The sequence below is a fragment of the Ranitomeya imitator genome, chromosome 1 (genome assembly GCF_032444005.1).
Source record: "Ranitomeya imitator isolate aRanImi1 chromosome 1, aRanImi1.pri, whole genome shotgun sequence".
In the NCBI taxonomy this organism is placed as follows: domain Eukaryota; kingdom Metazoa; phylum Chordata; class Amphibia; order Anura; family Dendrobatidae; genus Ranitomeya; species Ranitomeya imitator.
In genome coordinates, this window is record NC_091282.1 from 644763464 (window position 1) to 644785119 (window position 21656).

At 42.2% G+C, this 21656-nt stretch overlaps 1 protein-coding gene across 1 annotated transcript in view; it reads right to left on the reverse strand.

The window, feature by feature from the left end:
• KIRREL1 (kirre like nephrin family adhesion molecule 1) overlaps positions 1-21656 on the reverse strand; it is a 275415-nt gene that overhangs the window by 46840 nt on the left and 206919 nt on the right. The window contains exons 2-4 of the mRNA XM_069728055.1: positions 8905-9051; positions 3309-3458; positions 596-756 (exon numbers count right to left, since the gene is read on the reverse strand). Of these exons, the coding sequence (XP_069584156.1) occupies positions 596-756; positions 3309-3458; positions 8905-9051 (458 nt within the window). The remainder of the gene's footprint in view (positions 1-595; positions 757-3308; positions 3459-8904; positions 9052-21656) is intronic.

Consider the following 21656-nt stretch of genomic DNA (forward strand, 5'->3'; position numbering starts at 1 on the left):
CACCTAAATGTTGGATGATGGAACTGAAGCCTTTCTGAAGTTTAACAACAGATGCATGACTTTCATATCTGGCCTTTCTTGGGGCAGACTCACGCCAGTTGACAATCAGCAGTAGTTGGCCGGTGTTGACCTTTCTGGTTCACTACGGTCGATCATGGCTCCAGGGTGCTAGTAGATATTTTGTCTACCTGCTCTAGAACACTGGTATAAAATACAGTTCCGATGAACGTTCTCTGCACTGATGAGAAAGGCGTGATAGAACTTTCCTCCTCTCTGATATGAGACAAAAGCCAATGTGGCCAAGGTTTCGTGTCAGAAAAAGAAGGCATTGTTACAAGGTTTAACAACTCGGCTCTGGTCACCTCAGATGTCTATCTTTGGAAGAACTGAAGACAGATACTTCCACAAAAACCTTTTATGTCAGCTCGGCGGTACAGATCAAAATCTCTTGTGCTTTCCAGGGCCAGTGTGCCTGCCACAGGGCTGAATCAAACCGATAGGGCAGAATTTCATCAAAAAGAGAACAAAAGGCTCTGTCAGGGAAGACACAGCTTGTACAGGAAAGACTCATGCATGGCCCTGGGCTACCACTCACCGTGCTAGTGACAGCACCTTCTTGTGGATTCCCATCTCTGAACCATTCGATAGTTGCGGCCGGTTTGGCATTTTCAGCCTGGCAGGTGAGGTTAGTTGGGGTCCCAGCTCTTAGAAGGATTTCGTTTGAGCCATCATCTATAATAGGGTCTTCTGGAGGAACTGCGGAAATAGAGAATACATGTCAGTATTCCAACTCTATCCTAACCACAAGTCTATATCATCAGGAGACATTTCTCCTGCTTCAAGGATTATCCCATAATTAAATATTAATATTTTTTGTTAGATCACCCAACACATGACCACCGATACTGGAAACTTAGCATTCTGAGAGGGAATCAAAAGAACATCAGGAGCCACCATAATAACAAGAATACAGCAGCAATGGATACAAAACAAAAAATAATTATTTTTTCATTCATTGGGGCAGTATTATACTAGTTATATTCTTGTACATAGGAGGGAGTATTATAGTAGTTATATTCTTGTATATAGAAGCAGTATTATAGTAGTTATATTCTTGTACATAGGGGCAGTATTATAGAAGTTATATTCTTGTACATAGGAGCAGTATTATAGTAGGGACAGCTTTGCTGGATCCCGGTGGGAGAGTATATAACTATTTTTTATTTTAATTATCTTTTTTAACACGGATATGTGCCCACACTGCTATATACTATGTGGGCAGTGTTATATAGCACGTGGGCTGCGTTATATACAGCGTGGCTGCTATATACTACGTGGCCAGTATTATATACTACGTGGGCAGTGTTATATACCGCGTGGGCTGCGTTATATACTATGTGGCCAGTGTTATATACTATGTGGGCAGTGTTATATACCGTGTAGGCAGTGTTATATACCGCGTGGGCTGCGTTATATACCGCGTGGCTGCTATATACTACGTGGCTGTGCTATATACTACGGGGCCAGTGTTAGATACTATGTGGGCTGTGTTATGTACTGCGTAGCCTGTGCTATATATTACGTGGCCACTGTTATATACTGCATGGCCTGTGTTATATACTACGTCGCCTGTGTTATATACTGCATGGCTGCTATATTCTGCGTGGGCTGTGTTATATACTATTTGGGCTGTGTTATATACTGCGTGGCCTGTATTAACGCATCGGGTATTCTACAATATGTATGTATGTATGTATATAGCAGCCACATAGTATATAGCACAGGCCACGTAGTATTTGTCTGCTATATACTACATGGCTCCTATATACTACGTGGCTGCTATATACATACATACATACATACATATTCTAGAATACCCGATGCGTTAGAATCGGGCCACCATCTAGTAGTAGTTATATTCCTGTACATATGGACCAGTATTAGAATAGTTTTATTCTTGTCCATAGGAAGCAGTATTATAGTAGTTATATTCATGTACATAGGGGCAGTATTATAGTAATTATATTCTTGTACATAGGGGCAGTATTATAGTAGTTATATTCTTGTACATAGGGAGCAGTATTATAGTAGTTATATCCTTGTACAAAGGGGGCAGTATTATAGTAGTTATATTCTTGTACAAAGGGGGCAGTATTATAGTAGTTATATTCTTGTACATAGGAGCAGTATTATAGTAGTTATATTCTTGTACAAAGGGGGCAGTATTATAGTAGTTATATTCTTGTACAAAGGGGGCAGTATTATAGTACTTATATTCTTGTACATAGGGGGCAGTATTATAGTACTCATATTCTTGTACATAGGGGGCAGCATTATAGTACTCATATTCTTGTACATAGGAGCAGTATTATAGTAGTTATATCCTTGTACATAGGGAGCAGTATTATAGTAGTATATTATGTGGGATGGCGTCTTCCTGTAGATGTGAAGATAGTTTTGTTCCTCACTTTTATTTTACTGGATAAGGGAATACATTACAAGGATAAAATCCTAATCACAATATAACAAGATACAAATGAAGATATTTGTGCGATAAGACTCGGTTTTGTGATTCTGTATTCTGGTGGCAGCAGAGAATTTAGCACAGGACTTGAAAACAGTGTTCTTCTATTAGCGACAAATGGGGCATTGAGGTGCCGGTAACAAGGCTCGTGACTGCGGGAAGCTGTGTACGGTGAAATAGGTGAGAGGGAAAAAAATATCCTGAGATTTCACAGAGGAGAAACCTTGGACAATGAAGCCTTTGTTGCGCTCTCCATCCTTTAAATTGTTTCTGGGAGGGCAAGCACTTGGAAGCCTTTCTGCCTGGCTGACTGCTAATTGTCGCCGTTCAAGCTGCGGCATGTTGTGGACTGCACCGAAAAAAAAGACAACCTGGCGAGGTGGGGTAGGAGCTGCACCCACTGGGTAAACACAACACCATTTTAGGTGTGACAAAGCATCAATGACTAGAGAAGACCTAAAGAATTATTCTTTAAGGTTCTTGAAACAGAACTGCTGCGGAACCTCTTGACATTATGTGGTTCCATCCTTAATCCTATACTGTTCATGGGCAATCGATCTTTTATCACAGAGACATCTTTGGCGCAAGATTCTCTTGTTGGAAGCAGTAACGACCGGTCGAAAATACAAATCCATCTCAGCCGGTCAATATTCCCATCGAGATCAGTCAGCGGATGACTGACGGCACTGCCAAACCTTCGTCTAAGGACCCTTTAGGGGTTTCTGATCTGCGATATACGCGGCAGCGCTCCATAGCTGAAATTAGGACATCGTTAAATCCTTACTTAACACGGTCAGTTTCGCTTTTTTGGATCTCAAGGCGGCCTCGGTTGCTTGGCACTCAAAATTTGCATCATCCTCAATGCTGGCGTTGGTGATTTCCAGGTTGTATAGCCCAGATTCTGGGTTTCCGACAACTTGATAGCGTGGCCAGACTACGAAGAAAGAAGAGAGAGACAAGATATTCAATTTACCGGACAAACGATATGGCGGAGTAAAGACACACTATCGTGTAAATATGGCTGCCTTATTAGTTGGTGTTCAATGTTGCTAATCATTTTCTATATCAGACAGTTCTCTTCGTCTGGACGTGATGCTACCTAGTATCGTGGATATGTGCAGGTCCAAGCTGTGCCTATAGGTGGCAGTATTACACCAGATTAGCACGGTATATCGGTTGTATGTATGGAGAGTATATGCGGGGTGTCATTTCAGACCATTGTCTCTGATATTACGGTGCTGTTGTAGAACAGGCTGCAGCCAACTGATCGATGCAGACTAAAGCCATAGTCTACAGCCAGACATTCGCCGTATTACGTCGTGGCTCAAAGGGAGTTATAACCTGACGTAACATTACACCAGAGCGCATAAATATCCCTCGTTACACTCGTAACACTCGTTAAAGGGTTGATTGTGAAAAAACTCGTTAAAGGGTTGATTGTGACTTGTAGGATCCCTACTTCCAACAGGTGGCGCTATAGAGTTTAAGTCCTCTTTTTCTCTGAAGAGGCAATTTGCATATTAAATATCCCTAGTCAGTGACTAAGATGTTTTACAGTGGGCTTCATCTGGGGTTTAGCCAAATTCTATAGATAGGAAGTTAAGTGCCACCTGGGTGCTGGTATTTGGATGGCCCAGGTGCTTCCCAAATAAATGAAGCGAGTCATCCATTTATCCAGTCCTTTTCTGCCTATTCACAGCGGCTGACTCACCAGATGAGTCAGGGCACCCCATGTTCCACATAGCTGAGTGTCTGCCATCACTTACTAAAATGGGATGGCCCCTATAAAACGTCCCCCGGCGATCAGCTGTAACCTGTGGTAAAACCTGGCAGTAAGTGTTCAGTTTCTCTGCAGTGGCCCCACACGGGAAGGGAAATATTACACCATATCCATTCATATCTCTATACATCTCCAGAAGCAGAGACGTTCTTTATAACTTTTTTCTCCTCTGGCCAAGTGACCCTCACATCTGCTTACTCAAAATGTCTTAATATATTGGATTTTCTTAAATGGACAATCCCTGTAAGGAATATGGGATCACTTTAAACATTTTAGAAAACTAAACTCAATAGGTAATTACACATAATTTAATCACGGGGTGAATTTTGAAAAATATTGGTTCTACCCACAAAAGGGCCGCCCCGATTTTATGTGGGCGACTTCTACATTAATGGGGCCATTGTGCGTTGAATATAACATCCCATTACTCACGTCAGATATTAACATATTTTGGATACATATCACCAAAGCGACCCTGTGTCAGGGTGACGCCTTCAAGGCTTTCATGTGGGAAATATTTTTACTATGAAGAGCAGGGCGTGAGAATATCACCCCCCGGGCCTACAGATGCACCTACACAAGGCCGTGCAACATAAAAAGGGCAAAGACTGGCATAGAAATGTGGCTCTACCTGTTTGATAATGAGTCCGTGTACATTACATGTTATTAGTATGAGCTTATGTGTATTTTACAGACCGGGTGTTCCCAAATAGGCCCATTTCCTGCGGTTGGACATTTGGAAATGACGCCATATGTAAAATTAGGTAAGGTTTCCGAAGCAGGTGGATGTATATGATCATGTGTGGTCAGCCACTGGTCTTGCCAAATATGGAAGCTGGCATCCGGGAGATGTTGAGTAGGAAACTTTTGAACCTGGGAACTTACACAGGCCACACCAATTACTCATATATCTTGTGACCAATCAACACCCTCTCAATGCCTCGTTCTCACCTCTCCAAGGCAAAGGGGAACATGAAAACCTCCAGCATTGCTGATTACCGGAAGAGCTTGTCAGAGCCTGGGACCCTTGTTGACCTTTCTCTCTATTTCCTGGGAGAGTTGTCAAGTATGTCTTGTTGAGGCTACTGAAGGTCTCTCTCCTGGGACCTCCTGAATTTTTCTGGGAGAGTAGTCAATAATGTCTAAGGTGCTTGTTGAGGGTACTGAAGTTGTCTCCTAACTAAGGGCCTCCTGACCGTTCCCAATAAAGTTGTCAAGAGACAGATACTTAAGTCCTCTCCTTTTATCGGGAACCTCCTAAACATTCCTTGCAGACATTAAAAGTATTGCTACTGGACTTGTTGAGGGTACTGAAGTCTCAATTTTTTCAAGGGAACCTCCTGATCATTCCTGGGAAAGTTGTCAGGTATGGCTACGGGGCTTCTTGAGGGTACTGAAGGTGTCTGTTAACCATTAGCCTACGGACATTTTCGCTAGAAAGTTGTCAAGGGTTGGATTCGGGTACTGAACGTTTCTCATTTTTATGAGAGCTTCCCGAATATTCCTGGATGAGTTGTCAAATATGGCTTAAGGGCTCGATGAGGCTACTGAAGTTCTCTCATTTTTTCCAGGAGTCTATCAAACGTTCCAAGGAGATTTGTCAAGTATGGCTAAAGGGCTTATCGAGGGTAATGGAAGCCACTCCTGTCTCCTTCAACCTCCCTAACATTATTAGGAGCGTTGTCAAATTTGGGTAAGGGACTATTTGAGGGTACTGAAGGTGCCTCTCAGCCAGGTACTGAAGGCTTCTCCTTTCTCCTAGAACTTCCTGAATGTTCCTGGGAGAGTCGTGAAATATGGCTAAGGGGCTTGTTGTGGATACAGAAGTTTTCTCTTTTCTCCTGGAACCTCTCAAATGTTCCTGGGAGAGTCATTAAGTATGGCTAACGAGCTTGTTGAGGCTACTAAAACTATGCTAGTTACTACTACCCTCCAAATTCCTCCTGGGATGATGGTCAGTCCCTATGAGAATTTGTGTCTTGTGCATATAATTTATTTGAATTACTGCAAAAAAGAGCAAAATCAAAGAGGGCAGGATTTACTTAATTGGTGGTTTGCAACCCCATTCTCCCTAATGATCTAATTTGCCAAAATACTGGCATAACGTCCTTGATATCACCCCTCCCCCCAGCCAAAAATAATATTTGTTTGCAATTTGCCGCAGCTGACATCTTGTCCGATTTATCAAGTCTGAACCTTTGTGTCCCATCAGGAAAAGCAGCACACACTTAAAGGATTAATCCCATCTTCATATAGACATATACTGCTGGAGAGAGCCTGTAAAAACAAGCACTTTTGCCTTTTACTGCTTATTAAAATTTGCATCCTTTTTTGAGATAGTAACAATGTTTATTTTTATAGCTTGTTGTCTAGGAGACCGACCACCACTGCTGTCCAGCTTGTAAGCATTGTGATGGAGCTGGTGGGGATTAGGACGTAATAGTATTCTCCAGCAATGCTGTCCAACTTTAATACAGTGCTTACAAGATCAACAGAAAAGAGCATGTAAACACTGCAAATGTTATGCTGTCTGGCGGAGGTGGTCGGTCTCTAAGGCAACAAGCTGTGAACAAAAGAAAAGTGTTAATATCCCATGAACGGCTGAAAACTTTCATAAGCAGTAAATTGCCAAAGGGTTTGTATTTTTGCATTTACAAGAACTGGCGGTATCATTTCATGAAGATGGTAAACTCTTTAAAGCACCTCTTCTTAACTCTGCTGTACTCTTCATGCATAAATATCTCTGCTGTTAGCTTACGCTATATTTTATTATAAATATCGCAATGAAGAATGTCATAAATAATATTCAGAAATTCAATAGATAGTTCCTTAAATGGATTTTTCCCTGATGCGAATAAATATGAGTGAGGTACATCAGCGTGGCTGATTGCGGGGAAGGGTCAGAGAAGGGTTACACCTGACTGTAACCCCGGCTCTTATCTGGTCTCCCCATTCCGAGCCTCTCTGAGCTGCACCGCTCTTGGCATCTATCACGGTGTCAACAGGACGCCAACAAAATGAAGCATATGGAGTAATTTTGGTTAGTCAGCAGAATCCGGAGCTGTATGCAGGGGCGGGGGATAAATTGCTGCCTGCGGTTTTGTAGAGCAGAAGCAGTTGGCGGGGGCAGAAGAGGCAGTAATTGATGGATGGGGAAGGCTTGGAGAGCCAGTCCTGATGTATGAGGTATTCGCTGGGGCCTTGTGAGGATAGGGAGCCGTCTCCTCTAAACAAATCCGCCATTAACCAATGTATTGTTACAATTTTCTCCTCAGAATAAAATGAAAATTGTAATTTAGTCCTTAATTTAGTCCCTGTTTGTCGAAGTGTGAAAAACTCTGGTTGTCACACAGTTCCTACCTTTTAAAGCGACAAACTTACCACTCAGAAAACTGGGTGACCTGCCCTGTTGAATAGAATTTTAGAAATCTTATGACTTAAAGGGGTACCGTATTCCGGTCTTCAAAAATCCACTAGATTGGTGTGTGTCCAACCACTTGAACGAAGACCTGTGTTCCCTCATCCTCCTCCTTCAGGTCGTGCCATCGCCCCGGTCACTCCTATACAAGACTATGGCATGGATAAAGATAGCAGAGCGCAGGGCTCTGCTATCTTCAGGTATCACTGGCGTCATACACTGGAATAGCTTGGTAGCGCGCATGCGTGACCTGCTGCGCCGATCCTACTTCTCTGGGCCATGGTCCTACAGCTGAAGGAGAACTGAGGTCTTCAGTCCCCTCTTCTGCATATTGATGGTGGTCCCAGCGGTAGGACACTCACTGATCTAACCAGGAGTAGTTGAATGAAGCAGTGACTCACACATGCGCCTTGCCACTCCGTTCAAGTCTATAGGACAGCGCTTATTTTCAGGTATCTTTAGTAGAGCAGAAAATGGCATCCAGCTCCTCTGGGTCAAAATCTTGGGACAAACACAGATACAGCAGCGATCTAATCAAGATGAGTCGAATGGAAAAGTAGGTTGCACATGCGCCTTGCCACTCTGTCCAAGTTTATGACACTGAAGAAGATAGCCAAGCTCAAAGTTTGAGTTGGTCCTCTACTGATCTCCAGAATGGGGATTGTTGTACTGCTTTTTCACCCTTTTTTACCTGACTTCAAGACCACAACAAAGAAGGTCCAATTTGTGTGAAATGCAGGGCTCTACTAACTTCTGGCATAGTAGTGTCATACAATGATCTAGTTTGTAGTTTGGTGGAGCGCATGCGCAATCTTCTGTTCTGCTGATTGATGGGACAGACACTAATCTACAACAGATCTAGCCAGGAGTAGTTGAATGAAGCAGCAAGTCGCGCATGCGCACTACCACTCCATTCTCCTCTATGACACTGATGGAGATAGACAAGTGCAGGCCTATGCTTTCTTTGGGCATCTTTGGTGTCATACATTTGCCATTTCAGTCTTCCATATTGTGGTCTTGCAGCTGAGGGACAATGAGGGACATAAGTTCCTTGTTCGGGTGAGTGGTAGGGTTCACAATGATCTAACAGTTACACCTACGGATTGGATAGGCTGAAATACCCCGAATTTAATAAAAGATGTAAAACAAAAAGAACAAAAAAAAAAAAAAATCAGGCCTTACTCTTTAGATTCCCTAGACCGAGTGCCAGGCCGTCTTTGGTCCACTGCACGATCCCCGAATAATTTAGCACAACACATGTCAATACAACTCTCTGCCCGGCCACCACCGTCTGGTCATTAGGCTCCTGGAGGAAACGTGGCTGAAAGGCTGAAATGATAATAAAAAAAACTTAGTAACAACATAAAATACAAGATTAGATATAAAATATGAATAAACTCAAATGCTAATTGTTACTAAAAAGAGCATAATTTCACCAGAACGACATGACGGCTGAGTACGCTGTACAGTGTCCGTAGGTAATATGGGTATAAAAAAAAGCATAAAACAAGATTTTGGCAGTAAAGCAGGTATAGAGGTCCTAAGATCCTGTACAGTTAATATAACCTCTGATGAAGGGAGGACAAAATATTTTTTCTAAAAATGAACCTTTACTACATGTGTGTGATCCTTGGACAGCCGTTCACAGGAAGATACAAAAATAGGAGTGGTTTTTATAAAAGGAAGTGATTAAATATATTGAGACCTTCTCCTATGCCGGTACCAGACCCCCTAAATATATTTAGTGCCCCTATTTTTATGATCAGATCCTTATATTACCATCAGACAGTTAATTTCACACCCCCGAGATCACACTTCTTGCTAAATATATTCAGACCCTCTAAATTATTATCAAACCCCAGAACAGACCTTTAGATTCATATCTGACCCCTTATGTTATACCCCTGATCAGAACCCCTACGTTAATATCAGACCCACGGAACACACCTATATATTAATAACAGACCACATCCTTATATTAATCAGACCCAGACCATGCCCCTATAATACCAGAACCAGATCACACTTATTAATAGACTCCCAAACCACACCCACAAATTAATCAGTCCCCAGACCACACCCCTATATTTATCAGTCCCTCAGATCACACCCATAAAGTAATCAGTCCTCTTACCACACCCCTAAATATTAAACCAACACCCCATATTAATGAGACCCAGACCACACCCCTACATTATCAGTTCTCAGACCACAACCCTATATCAGTCCCCCAGACCACACCACTAACAATGAGCCCACACCTCTATATTAATATGAGAGCAAGATCACACCCCTACATTAATATCAGTCCCCTGTCCAAACCTATATATTAATATTAATATATTCAGAGACCCCATAGGTTAATGTCAGACCCCCAATCCGACATCTGTTATTACTGGACCCCAGGACAGATCTTTAGAAAATTTTTAGACCTCAAAACATACCCCTTAATTCCATAAAGGGGCCATTTAGTGGGCCCACTTTCACCCAGTATTTCATCGTTCACAGGTCACCCTATGGAGAACCTATTATGGTGAGCCCAGCCTGAAGATGTTGACCCACCAAAGTTTAGGTCCCATCATAGTTGTAATCAAGCACACGACTTTCCCTTTGCTGTAGGCAGGAGATTTATTAGGCCGCACTGCTGTATCTGATCTGGTGTGACTAATGTCATGTAAAACTGGTGGATTTCAGCTGGTAAATAATTCATGACCGTACCAGCGACAGATAGATCATCCGTGTTTCGGTGACCACAAGTCCCGATGTCTGCAGACTTGTGACCAGCAATGAAATCCTCATCATGAATTAATGAACTAGAAACGCGATGGGATAGCTAGCTACAAGTGAGATGACTGCATTTACCACTTGAGCCACAACTGAGCACACTAAACATTAAAGAGGACGATCATTTGTCATACATTTTTTGTATCCGTTTTTTTACCTGGGGTAAATGCCATTGTTCTCCTGAATCCGGTGATGTTTTCCTTTTGTTCCAGCACCTCTCCGTTCCTGAGATATGGTGACGTGACGTGGGCGTGGTCATCAAACTCATGGGCGTATTCATGAGGGCCACGCCCAATTGGTTAACAAGAGTAGCTTTATATTCAGAAAGGAGGAGCCATATCTCAGGAATGGAGAGGCGCAGAAAGAAAAGGAAAACCTCGCTGGATTCAGGAGAACAGCGGCTTTTACACCAAATAAAAATAATTACTTATTTATGATGAGTGACAGGACCTCTTTATGTCATAGTATTTATGATGTGCATGTCATTTGTATCGGGACTTTATCTTCACTGATTTAGATGGACCCCAAAGTGAGGATATAGGGGGTGCCGCGGTGGCAATCAGTCTAAGCTCTTTCCATTTCATTCTCAGGCAGCCCACAGGGAGTAATTGGCGTTAACTGTAGGGCTAAACGCAGTCGCTCCCTCCCTTCGAGCAAACATTCAGGCCGATCAATAACAGTCATGTTTCCAGAGAGATGCAGCTTGATTCAGTCTCCGAGGTTGGCTGCCTGGGGGCTAACAGGTTATCGATTGCCCCTCGCGCTACTATAGGATCCTATGAGGCTTCTACGGTGTGGAGGACTTTACCCCGACTGTTCATGGGGGATTATTTGGGGACACATAAAGAAAAGCAAAATGTTTGCCAATTAAAGTTAATTATGTCTTACATTTTTTATTGGATTTTTTCCTTTTCGACGCAACAAATAACTGAGCATAGCCATATAAAGCCTGCCAATCGTTTTCGTGTCCCGGGGTATAATATTACACCATCGGCCACATTAAACAGCGCAGAAGAGAATCCCTCTCCCATCATAAAGCGCCATTGTTTAGCATTTTAGGATTCCTGGGTAAGTGTTCTGCGGTGCCAGGCACAGGCCCAACACCTTGAATATGTACAGCCCCAAGACCTATTGACACATTATAGCTCGAACCCTTGGCTAATCCTGGAATTTCTGTCCTTTTTTGAGATGCCCTCGTTCATCTCTTTTTAAGTTGCCACCAACTTGGGCAACAACCCCATAGAGGTATTCACCCAATCTTCCATGGGCTCTAAGGTTCCTTCTCTCTGGGTCTAAAAGTAAGGTAGAAATTGTACTCTTGAATCAGAAAGATCAGGATGAACAGCGCTATTGATTCCTCCTAGCAGGACCAATAGTTGGCTCTAAGGTCTCTGGTGGGATTGGCATTGGTCAAGAGGTCCAAAAATGATCAAATGTCCCTTAAGAATGACTACCCCTTTAAGACCATCCTGACTCGTAGTCGTGTAGAGCGTACAAGTAACCCAGCTCCATTCTCGGCACTTGATGTAATCTATCTGATAGTTTTATCATTCGCCAATTCTCGGAGGCTACAAGTTAAAACAAAATATATTTTTTTTAATTTACAGATCCTGAAAAGTTTAATTTACTAAAAGCATACTTTAAGTGCACCCTTAGCTCCGCTTCCTTACCTATCTCAGTCAATTAAATTAATTGTGGAAAAGAAAAATCACTGACGACAAAAAAAAAAAAAAAAGCTCGTACTGCGGAAGCGACGACTTGGCGCAGAGTCTCTGTGCAGTAACCCTTTGTGGCCCTGATCAGGAGGAGCCGAGGATAGGAAATGTGAAAAAGATTGACAATGTGTCTTAAAGGGGGATTCCACTTTTAATAATCTCGGGTGGGTACATCGATATTGTCGCCAGATGGCATCTCCTGTGCTACAAAACATAAGGGGTAACTTCATACCGTGAGGCTTCAGCTTTAAAGTTGCACAACATCAGTTATTCTCCAGCCGACCAATCAGCTCTCAGTCATCCCCTGGTCATTCACGCCGGACCAGGCAAGCTGCCAGTTTAGCACCAGCCCTTTGATTGACGTGGATGACATCATCCACACTTTAGTAAAAATCTACGGAATGGCCGGCGCATGCGCAGAAGGATGTTGATGGGAGATGAGAGAATGCATGCGCAGGGCCCGGTTCCAGCAGCCTCGTTGGTAGTCCGTAGCCACCAGATGGGAGCCTCGCAAGCTACCTCCTGCCTTCCAGGATCCCTATTGACTATCCTGATTTGGGGGCTTGGAGTGGGGTCATTGTTGTGGAGTGATGTTGTGCAGGACCTACAAATCAGAAGAGACATCGGGTTTGCCGGGAGGTTGTGCGCGTTTCACAGGGATCCCGACATGACTGCTCAACCGGGGTCCAGAGAATCAATTTGCTCATCTCTAATGTTGATTTCTTGCCTAAAATGGGTCAGTCCTGTATGTTTTATCATGCAAATGGGGGATTTTGTGCGGGGTGTGGATAACGCAAGGGACTTTATCCGTTAGGTCAAAGGAAGAGGGGGCTGGCTTGGCGTGGATTCAACAGGTGGTTTGGACACTCCCAGCGGATTCTTGTGAGCTAATTAGCATATGGCACAAGAGTCATTCAAACTACTTTTCCAGAAATATGTTTAATAATGAGATACTAACATGGTTGGAACAATTTGGAAGGGCAGAACCTTCTGACATACCTTTACAAGGCCGATCATACAGTAGTGTTGAAGATCATGATGGAATGGCACCAGCTACATTTGTATACATCAGAATATCTCCACACTGCCACCTGCTGGTCACATTCATGTGAAATATGCTTTATTGCCTATTATAGTCATGGAGAAATAAAATATCTGCGCAGAAAACAAAACACTGTCAATGTGCCTCCGAGTAGGAATTATTATGTGGTTTTTTCAGGAATTTCTCTCCCTCAACAAACTGCTGAGCCGCAACGTTATAAAGCAATGCCTTGTGCTGGGAGAGGGCCGCGAGCCACAGACGTATCTCACAGATAATTTATTGTATTAGTAGAAAGAATGTTCTGAACCGGTGACAGGGATGGTGCGAGTCAACGACTGACATGTTTCCACCAGTCTGGAGCACAATGTGATGTTCAGAACAATACCAAAGCGGTGCTGGCAAGCCAGATGTTGTGGTGCACTCAGGGAGACAATGTGGCCCCTAAAACTTGGGATTAGGTGGAAACAGATCCAATAGACACTAGTAGTTTGCCAGGTGTTGGGTGTATTCACGTGGTTGTGTTAGATCTGGCTCATCAGGGCGGATCACTGGATCAGGGATGTCCAACTCAAAGACACAGAGGAGCAAAATTAAAAGCTTGGACAAAGTCTCGGCCAACCTTGGTATTTATTAAAAAATGTCTACAATTGAGGAAGTTTTTCCTTATTATCAAATATAACGATTAATCTTTTCATATGAAAATAAACTGAAAGGGGTTGTAACTAACAAAGTACATTTTAATTATCTAAGCATTTTGGAATAATATATGTAAGAGCAGTAAAAAAGCATATGGCCCAATTGCCTAATTTAAATAACGAGTAACAAAGGAAAAAAAACCATGAATAACACAGATAATACAGTATGATGCAAACAAAAGTGCCCGAAAAAACAGCATGATCTCCCCACAGTGAATTCCTCCACACGCATGGTATGATGACCATACTGTATCCCCCCAACCCACACAGTAAAGTATGGACCCCACAAAGTCCTCCATACAGTTTAATGGCCCCACATAGTCCTCCATATAGTATATTGGCCCCACATACTGCTCCATACAGTAAAATGGCCCCACGTAGTGCTCCATACAATATAATGGACACCATATAGTGCTCCATACAGTATAATGGGCCCTGTATTGCCTTCCATACAGTATAATGGCCCACATAGTGCTCAATACAGTATAATCCATACAGTATAATAGGCCCCACATAGTTACATAGTTACATAGTTATTAAGGTTGAAGGAAGACTATAAGTCCATCTAGTTCAACCCATAGCCTAACCTAACATGCCCTAACATGTTGATCCAGAGGAAGGTAAAAAAAACATGTGGCAAAGAGTAAGCTCTACATTGGGGAAAAAAATTCCTTCCCAACTCCACATACGGCAATCAGACTAGTTCTCTGGATCAGCGCCCTATCAAGGAATCTAGTGTATATACCCTGTAACATTATACTTTTCCAGAAAGGTATCCAGTCCCCTCTTAAATTTAAGTAATGAAGCACTCATTACAACATCATACGGCAGAGAGTTCCATAGTCTCACTGCTCTTACAGTAAAGAATCCACGTCTGTTATTATGCCTAAACCTTCCTTCCTCCAGACGTAGAGGATGCCCCCTTGTCCCTGTCTCAGGCCTATGATTACAAAGATCATCAGAAAGGTCTTTGTACTGTCCCCTCGTATATTTATACATTAAAATAAGATCACCCCTTAGTCTTCGTTTTTCCAAACTAAATAGCCCCAAGTGTAATAATCTATCTTGGTATTGCAGACCCCCCAGTCCTCTAATAACCTTGGTCGCTCTTCTCTGCACCCGCTCTAGTTCAGCTATGTCTTTCTTATACACCGGAGACCAGAACTGTGCACAGTATTCTAAGTGTGGTCGAACTAGTGACTTGTATAGATGTAAAATTATGTTCTTCTCATGAGCATCTATCCCTCTTTTAATGCATCCCATTATTTTATTTGCCTTTGTAGCAGCTGCCTGACACTGGCCACTGAATATGAGTTTGTCATCCACCCATACACCCAGGTCTTTTTCATTGACGGTTTTGCCCAGAGTTTTAGAATTAAGCGCATAGTTATACATCTTATTACTTCTACCCAAGTGCATGACCTTACATTTATCCCCATTAAAGCTCATTTGCCATTTATCAGCCCAAGCTTCTAGTTCTCCATCAAGTATAATGGGCCCCAGATAGTCCTCCATACAGTATTATATGCTCCACATAGTCCTCCATACAGTATAACGGCCCCACATTGCTTTCCATACAGTAAAATGCCCCCATATAGTGCTCCATACAGATTAGTGTCGCAGGCCAAATATGCTCACCCTGAGGGCCAGATTTGGCCAGTGGGCCAGAGTTTAACATATGTGCACTAGAACAAAAGGTGGTAGCACTGGTTAATGTACCATGCCCCACTGGGACAGAATGCTTTATGGTCCATAGAATGAAGACCCTTTTACAAATGTTAATAATCGACTGTGTTTGTAAGAAGGATTGTTGCCGATAACAAGCCTGTGCAAACATCCACCTCCTGGTCACATCGTTGTAGGCAGCACGTTTCCTCATATAAATAGGGGATTTTCTACCAACAATATACAAGCTCTTTGGGGCCCAAACAATTGTATTAACAATAGATTGTTGCCATATGCTTTCTATCCACCCCTGAAAGTCCACTTAAATGGGCACTGATGGACCGATTGCTTGATCTTCAATCAGTTTGGACAGAAATCAGTCCCTGTAAACTGATTTTTTTAGGCTGACTTTCGATGGGCAAAATTCCTACCCAAATAAGTGATCTAACATTCACTTAAAGGGAAACTGTCACTTGCCATAAATATGTAATTTTTTAACCTAATGTAAAAGTCATTGTTCTCCTGAATCCATTCATGTTTTTCTTTTGTTCCTGTGCCTCTCTATTCCTGAGTTATGGCCTCTTCTTCCTTGTATGTAAATCCAGTCTTGTTAGATAAGGGGCGTGGTCATCATCTTTTCTCTGTGGTCATGAGGATCACACCTCATTGGCTATGAAGAATAGAATATATACAGGAAAGTATCTTAGTAACAGAGAGGCACAGGGACAAAAGAAAAACATTGCCGTATTCCGGAGAACGCGGATTTTACATCAGATTAAAAAAATTTACATACAGTACAGACCAAAAGTTTGGACATACCTTCTCATTTAAAGATTTTTCTGTATTTTCATGACTATGAAAATTGTACATTCACACTGAAGGCATCAAGCCTATGAATTAACACATGTGGAATTATATACTTAACAAAAAAGTGTGATACAACTGAAAATATGTCTTATATTCTAGGTTCTTCAAAGTAGCCACCTTTTGCTTTGATGACTGCTTTGCACACTCTTGGCATTCTCTTGATGAGCTTCAAGGGGTAGTTACCGGTAATGGTCTTCCAACAATCTTGAAGGAGTTCCCAGAGATGCTTAGCACTTGTTGGCCCTTTTGCCTTCACTCTGCGGTCCAGCTCACCCCAAACCATCTCGATTGGGTTCAGGTCTGGTGACTGTGGAGGCTAGGTCATCTGGCGTAGCACCCCATCACTCTCCTTCTTGGTCAAATAGATCTTACACAGCCTGGAGGTGTGTTTGGGGTCATTGTCCTGTTGAAAAATAAATGATGGTCCAACTAAATACAAACCGGATGGAATAGCATGCCGCTGCAAGATGCTGTGGTAGCCATGCTGGTTCAGTATGCCTTCAATTTTGATAAATCCCCAAGAGTGTCACCAGCAAAGCACCCCCACACCATCACACCTCCTCCTCCATGCTTCACGGTGGGAACCAGGCATGTAGAGTCCATCCGTTCACCTTTTCTGCGTCGCACAAAGACACGGTTGTTGGAACCAATGATCTCAAATTTGGACTCATCAGACCAAAGCACATATTTCTACTGGTCTAATGTCCATTCCTTGTGTTTTTTAGCCCCAAAAAGTCTTTTCTGCTTGTTGCCTGTCCTTAGCAGTGGTTTCCTAGCAGCTATTTTACCATGAAGGCATGCTGCACAAAGTCTCCTCTTAACAGTTGTTGTAGAGATGTGTCTGCTGCTAGAACTCTGTGTGGCATTGACCTGGTCTCTAATCTGAGCTGCTGTTAACCTGCGATTTCTGAGGCTGGTGACTCAGATAAACTTATCCTCAGAAGCAGAGGTGACTCTTGGTCTTCCGTTCCTGGGGAGGTCCTCATGTGAGCCAGTTTCTTTGTAGCGCTTGATGGTTTTTGCCACTGCACTTGGGGACACTTTCAAAGTTTTCCCAATTTTTCGGACTGACTGACCTTCATTTCTTAAAGTAATGATGACCACTCATTTTTCTTTACTTAGCTGCTTTTTTCTTGCCATAATACAAATTCTAACAGTCTATTCAGTAGGACTATCAGCTGTGTATCCACCAGACTTCTGCACAACACAACTGATGGTCACAACCCCATTTATAAGGAAAGATATCCCACCTATTAAACCTGACAGGGCACACCTGTGAAGTGAAAACCATTCCCGGTGACTACCTCTTGAAGCTCATCAAGAGAATGCCAAGAGTGTGCAAAGCAGTAATCAAAGCAAAAGGTGACTACTTTGAAGAACCTAGAATATAAGACATATTTTCAGTTGTTTCACACTTTTTTATTAAGTATATAATTCCACATGTGTTAATTCATAGTTTTGATGCCTTCAGTGTGAATTTACAATTTTCATAGTCATGAAAATACAGAAAATTCTTTAAATGAGAAGGTCTGTCCGAACTTTTGGTCTGTACTGTAGGTATGGTAAGTGACAAGTTCTCTTTAAATGCCATTTTTTCACTACCCAATGTAAACCTTTTTTAAACAAATGATCATTTCAATAACTTATGAAGATATGTTGCCAAGAACGATCATATTTAGGCCTGCATGTGATTGACTTGTTCATCAACTGATTGATGCCCTGTTTTCATGGACCAGTGATTGGGAATGAACATTTAATATGACCAATAATTCCGATTATTTTCAGACCGCGTAAAAGGACCTTGAGGGCCCAAATGCTCCTACCCAGAGTAAATATAAAAGAGACATTTAAACATTGTAGCCCCTCATCCTAGTGATTGATGACATTCTCAAATGTATTAGACTAGGTATGTGTATCTCGATCACAGTAAAAAAAATTAATTCACAATCTTGCTCTACCTTCACTACACAAATTTTGAACTGGGACCAGAAGTGTAAATGTGATGGCTGTTAACTAGAGGGGTTGTACAGGTTTAAAAAAAAACATGGCTACAATTTCTTTCCAAACTGCGCCACACCTGTCGACAGGTTGAGCATAGTATTGCAGGTCCGCTCCACTGACGCACCATTTGGAATAAAACTGCCACAAAGCTGAACATAACAGAATAAACCCCTGAAACTTTAGTTGCTCTCAGGGAAATTTGCATCACAGGATCGAGGCCGATGTATGTTACATAGACGTTATACATAAAATTGCCTTTGAACCAAAAAATTGATTATGTGGCGGCACAATCTGTTGTCAAATTGATTTGGCAGAACATAAACATTTTTCTTTATGCAAAGACTAATGTGTAGTCAACAACACTGATTATATTCCACAAAAATGAGAAATTTCACAGTTTAAAACTGTAAAAAATGACTTCACATATACGGTAGCTAAATATGTAATAGTGACAATCAATGACCATATAATGCTGCCTATTATAGTGCCACTCAGTGACCATATAATAATGCCTATTATAGTGCCACTCAGTGACCATATAATACTGCTTGTCTTAGTGCCAAGCAGTGACCATATAATAATGCCTATTATAGTGCCAAGCAGTGACCATATAATAATGCCTGTCATAGTGCCACTCAGTGACCATATAATACTGCCTATTATAGTGCCACTCAGTGATATATAATACTGCCTGTCTTAGTGCCATGCAGTGACCATATAATAATGCCTATCATAGTACCAAGCAGAGACCATATAATGATGCCGGTCATAGCACCACCCAGTGTCCGTATAATAAGGTCTATAATAATGCCACTCAGTGACCATATAATACTGCCTATCATAGTGCCACTCAGTGACCATATAATGCTGCCTGTTATAGTGCCATGCAGTGACCATATAATGCTGCCTGTTATAGTGCCATGCAGTGACCATATAATGCTGCCTGTCATAGTGCCATGCAGTGACCATATAATGCTGCCTGTCATAGTGCCATGCAGTGACCATATAATGCTGCCTGTCATAGTGCCAAGCAGTGACCATCTAATACTGCCTATTATAGTGCCAGTCAGTGACCATATAATGCTGCCTGTCATAGTGCCAAGCAGTGACGATATAATACTGCCTATTATAGTGCCACTCAGTGACCATATAATGCTGCCTGTCATAGCACCACTCAGTGTCCAAATAATGTGGTCTATAATAGTACCACTCAGTGACCAAATGCTTCCTGTCATAGTGCCATGCAGTGAACATATAATACTACCTATCATAGTGCCATCCAATGACCATATAATTGTGCCACTTAGTGACCATAATGCTTCTTGTCATATTGCTACACAGTGCCCATTTAATCCTGCCTATTATAGTGCCACTCAGTGACCATATAATGCTGCCTGTCATGGTGCAATGCAGTGACCATATAATGCTGCCTATTATAGTGCCACTCAGTGACCATATAATGCTGCCTGTCATATTGCCAAGCAGTGACCATATAATACTGCCTATTATATTGTCACTCAGTGACCATATTATACTGCCTATTATAGTACCACTCAGCGACCATATAATACTGCCTATCATAGTGCCACTCAGTGACCATATAATACTGCCTATTATAGTGCCATGCAGTAACCATATAATACTGCCTATTATAGTGCCATGCAGTGACCATATAATACTGCCTATCATAGAGACACTCAGTGACCAAATAATGCTGCCTGTCATAGCACCACCCAATATCCATATAATACGGTCTATAATAGTACCCCCCAGTGTCCATATAATACGGTCTATAATAGTGACACGCAGTGACCATATAATACAACCTATCATCGTGCCATCCAGTGACCATATAACACTGCATAAAATAGTGCCACTCATTGACCATATAATGCTTCCTGTCAGTGCTACGCAGTGACCATATAAAACTACCTATCATCGTGCCATCCAGTGACCATATAACACCGCATAAAATAGTGCCACTCATTGACCATATAATGCTTCCTGTCAGTGCTACGCAGTGACCATATAAAACTACCTATCATAGTGCCATCCAGTGACCATATAATACTGCATATAATAGTGCCACGCAGTGACCATATAATACTGCCTATGATAGTGCCACACAGTGTCCATATAATACTGAATGTCATAGTAACACCTATTGATGATATAATACTGTCTATAATAGTGCAACACAGTCACCATATAATGCTACCTATAATGATGCCATGCAGTGAAAGTATAATATTGCCTGCCATAGTAACACCTAGTGACCATATAATACTACCTAAAATAGTGCCAAACAGTAACCATATAATACTGCCTGTCATACTGACTCGCGGTGCCCATGTAATACATCCATCATACTGCTACACACAGGTGGGTAAGATGTACCGTCTCCTCCTCAATCTTCTTCTGCAGCTATCTTGACTCGCAGAATAAAGGAGCAGATCTTGTCTTGAAGGATGAGGGACTCCCATCTATCAGACATTTATGGCTTCCAATGTGAATTTATCATGAATATATCTAGTGAGAGTACCCTTTTAGGACATTTGTCACAACTCGGTTTTTAAAAATCCCGAGGCAAGGGGCAATCCTTCCCTGTCCCTAACACTATGGGCGCCCTAGTTATCTCTGCTCCCTGGATTACTTCTGATGGTGAAGATGCCGGGGCCATGTACCTTGCTGAACTCCTTAATCAGCCAGCCGGGGAAATGGGTCGTAATAGTGAATGTATATACACAAACCAGACGAACAAGGAAGGATGTACACGGCTAAAGGAATAATACCAAACATACAAGCGCACTCACAAACAACAGAGAGGAACACTGGGGAGAGAAGGAAGATAAACCAAAATAGAGAGGAAGAGGATTTGCACACAGCCAAAACAGCAAGCAACAGTCACAGATCAACACTTCAAATGCTTCTGCCAACAACCAACACCTCCACTCCACACCAGGCAGTACAAGACTAACACTGGGGATCCAGATTGCCAGAGGCCAGTATATATAGGAGAGGGGAGGGGCCAATACTGAACAGCTGAGATCATCCAAGCAGGAAGGCTTCAGAGACTCTAAGCTGAACAGTTTAACCCCTGCAATGCTAACAGATACCGGCATCATTTAATATAAAGGGGAAATGATTCTGATCAGAGCAGGAGTA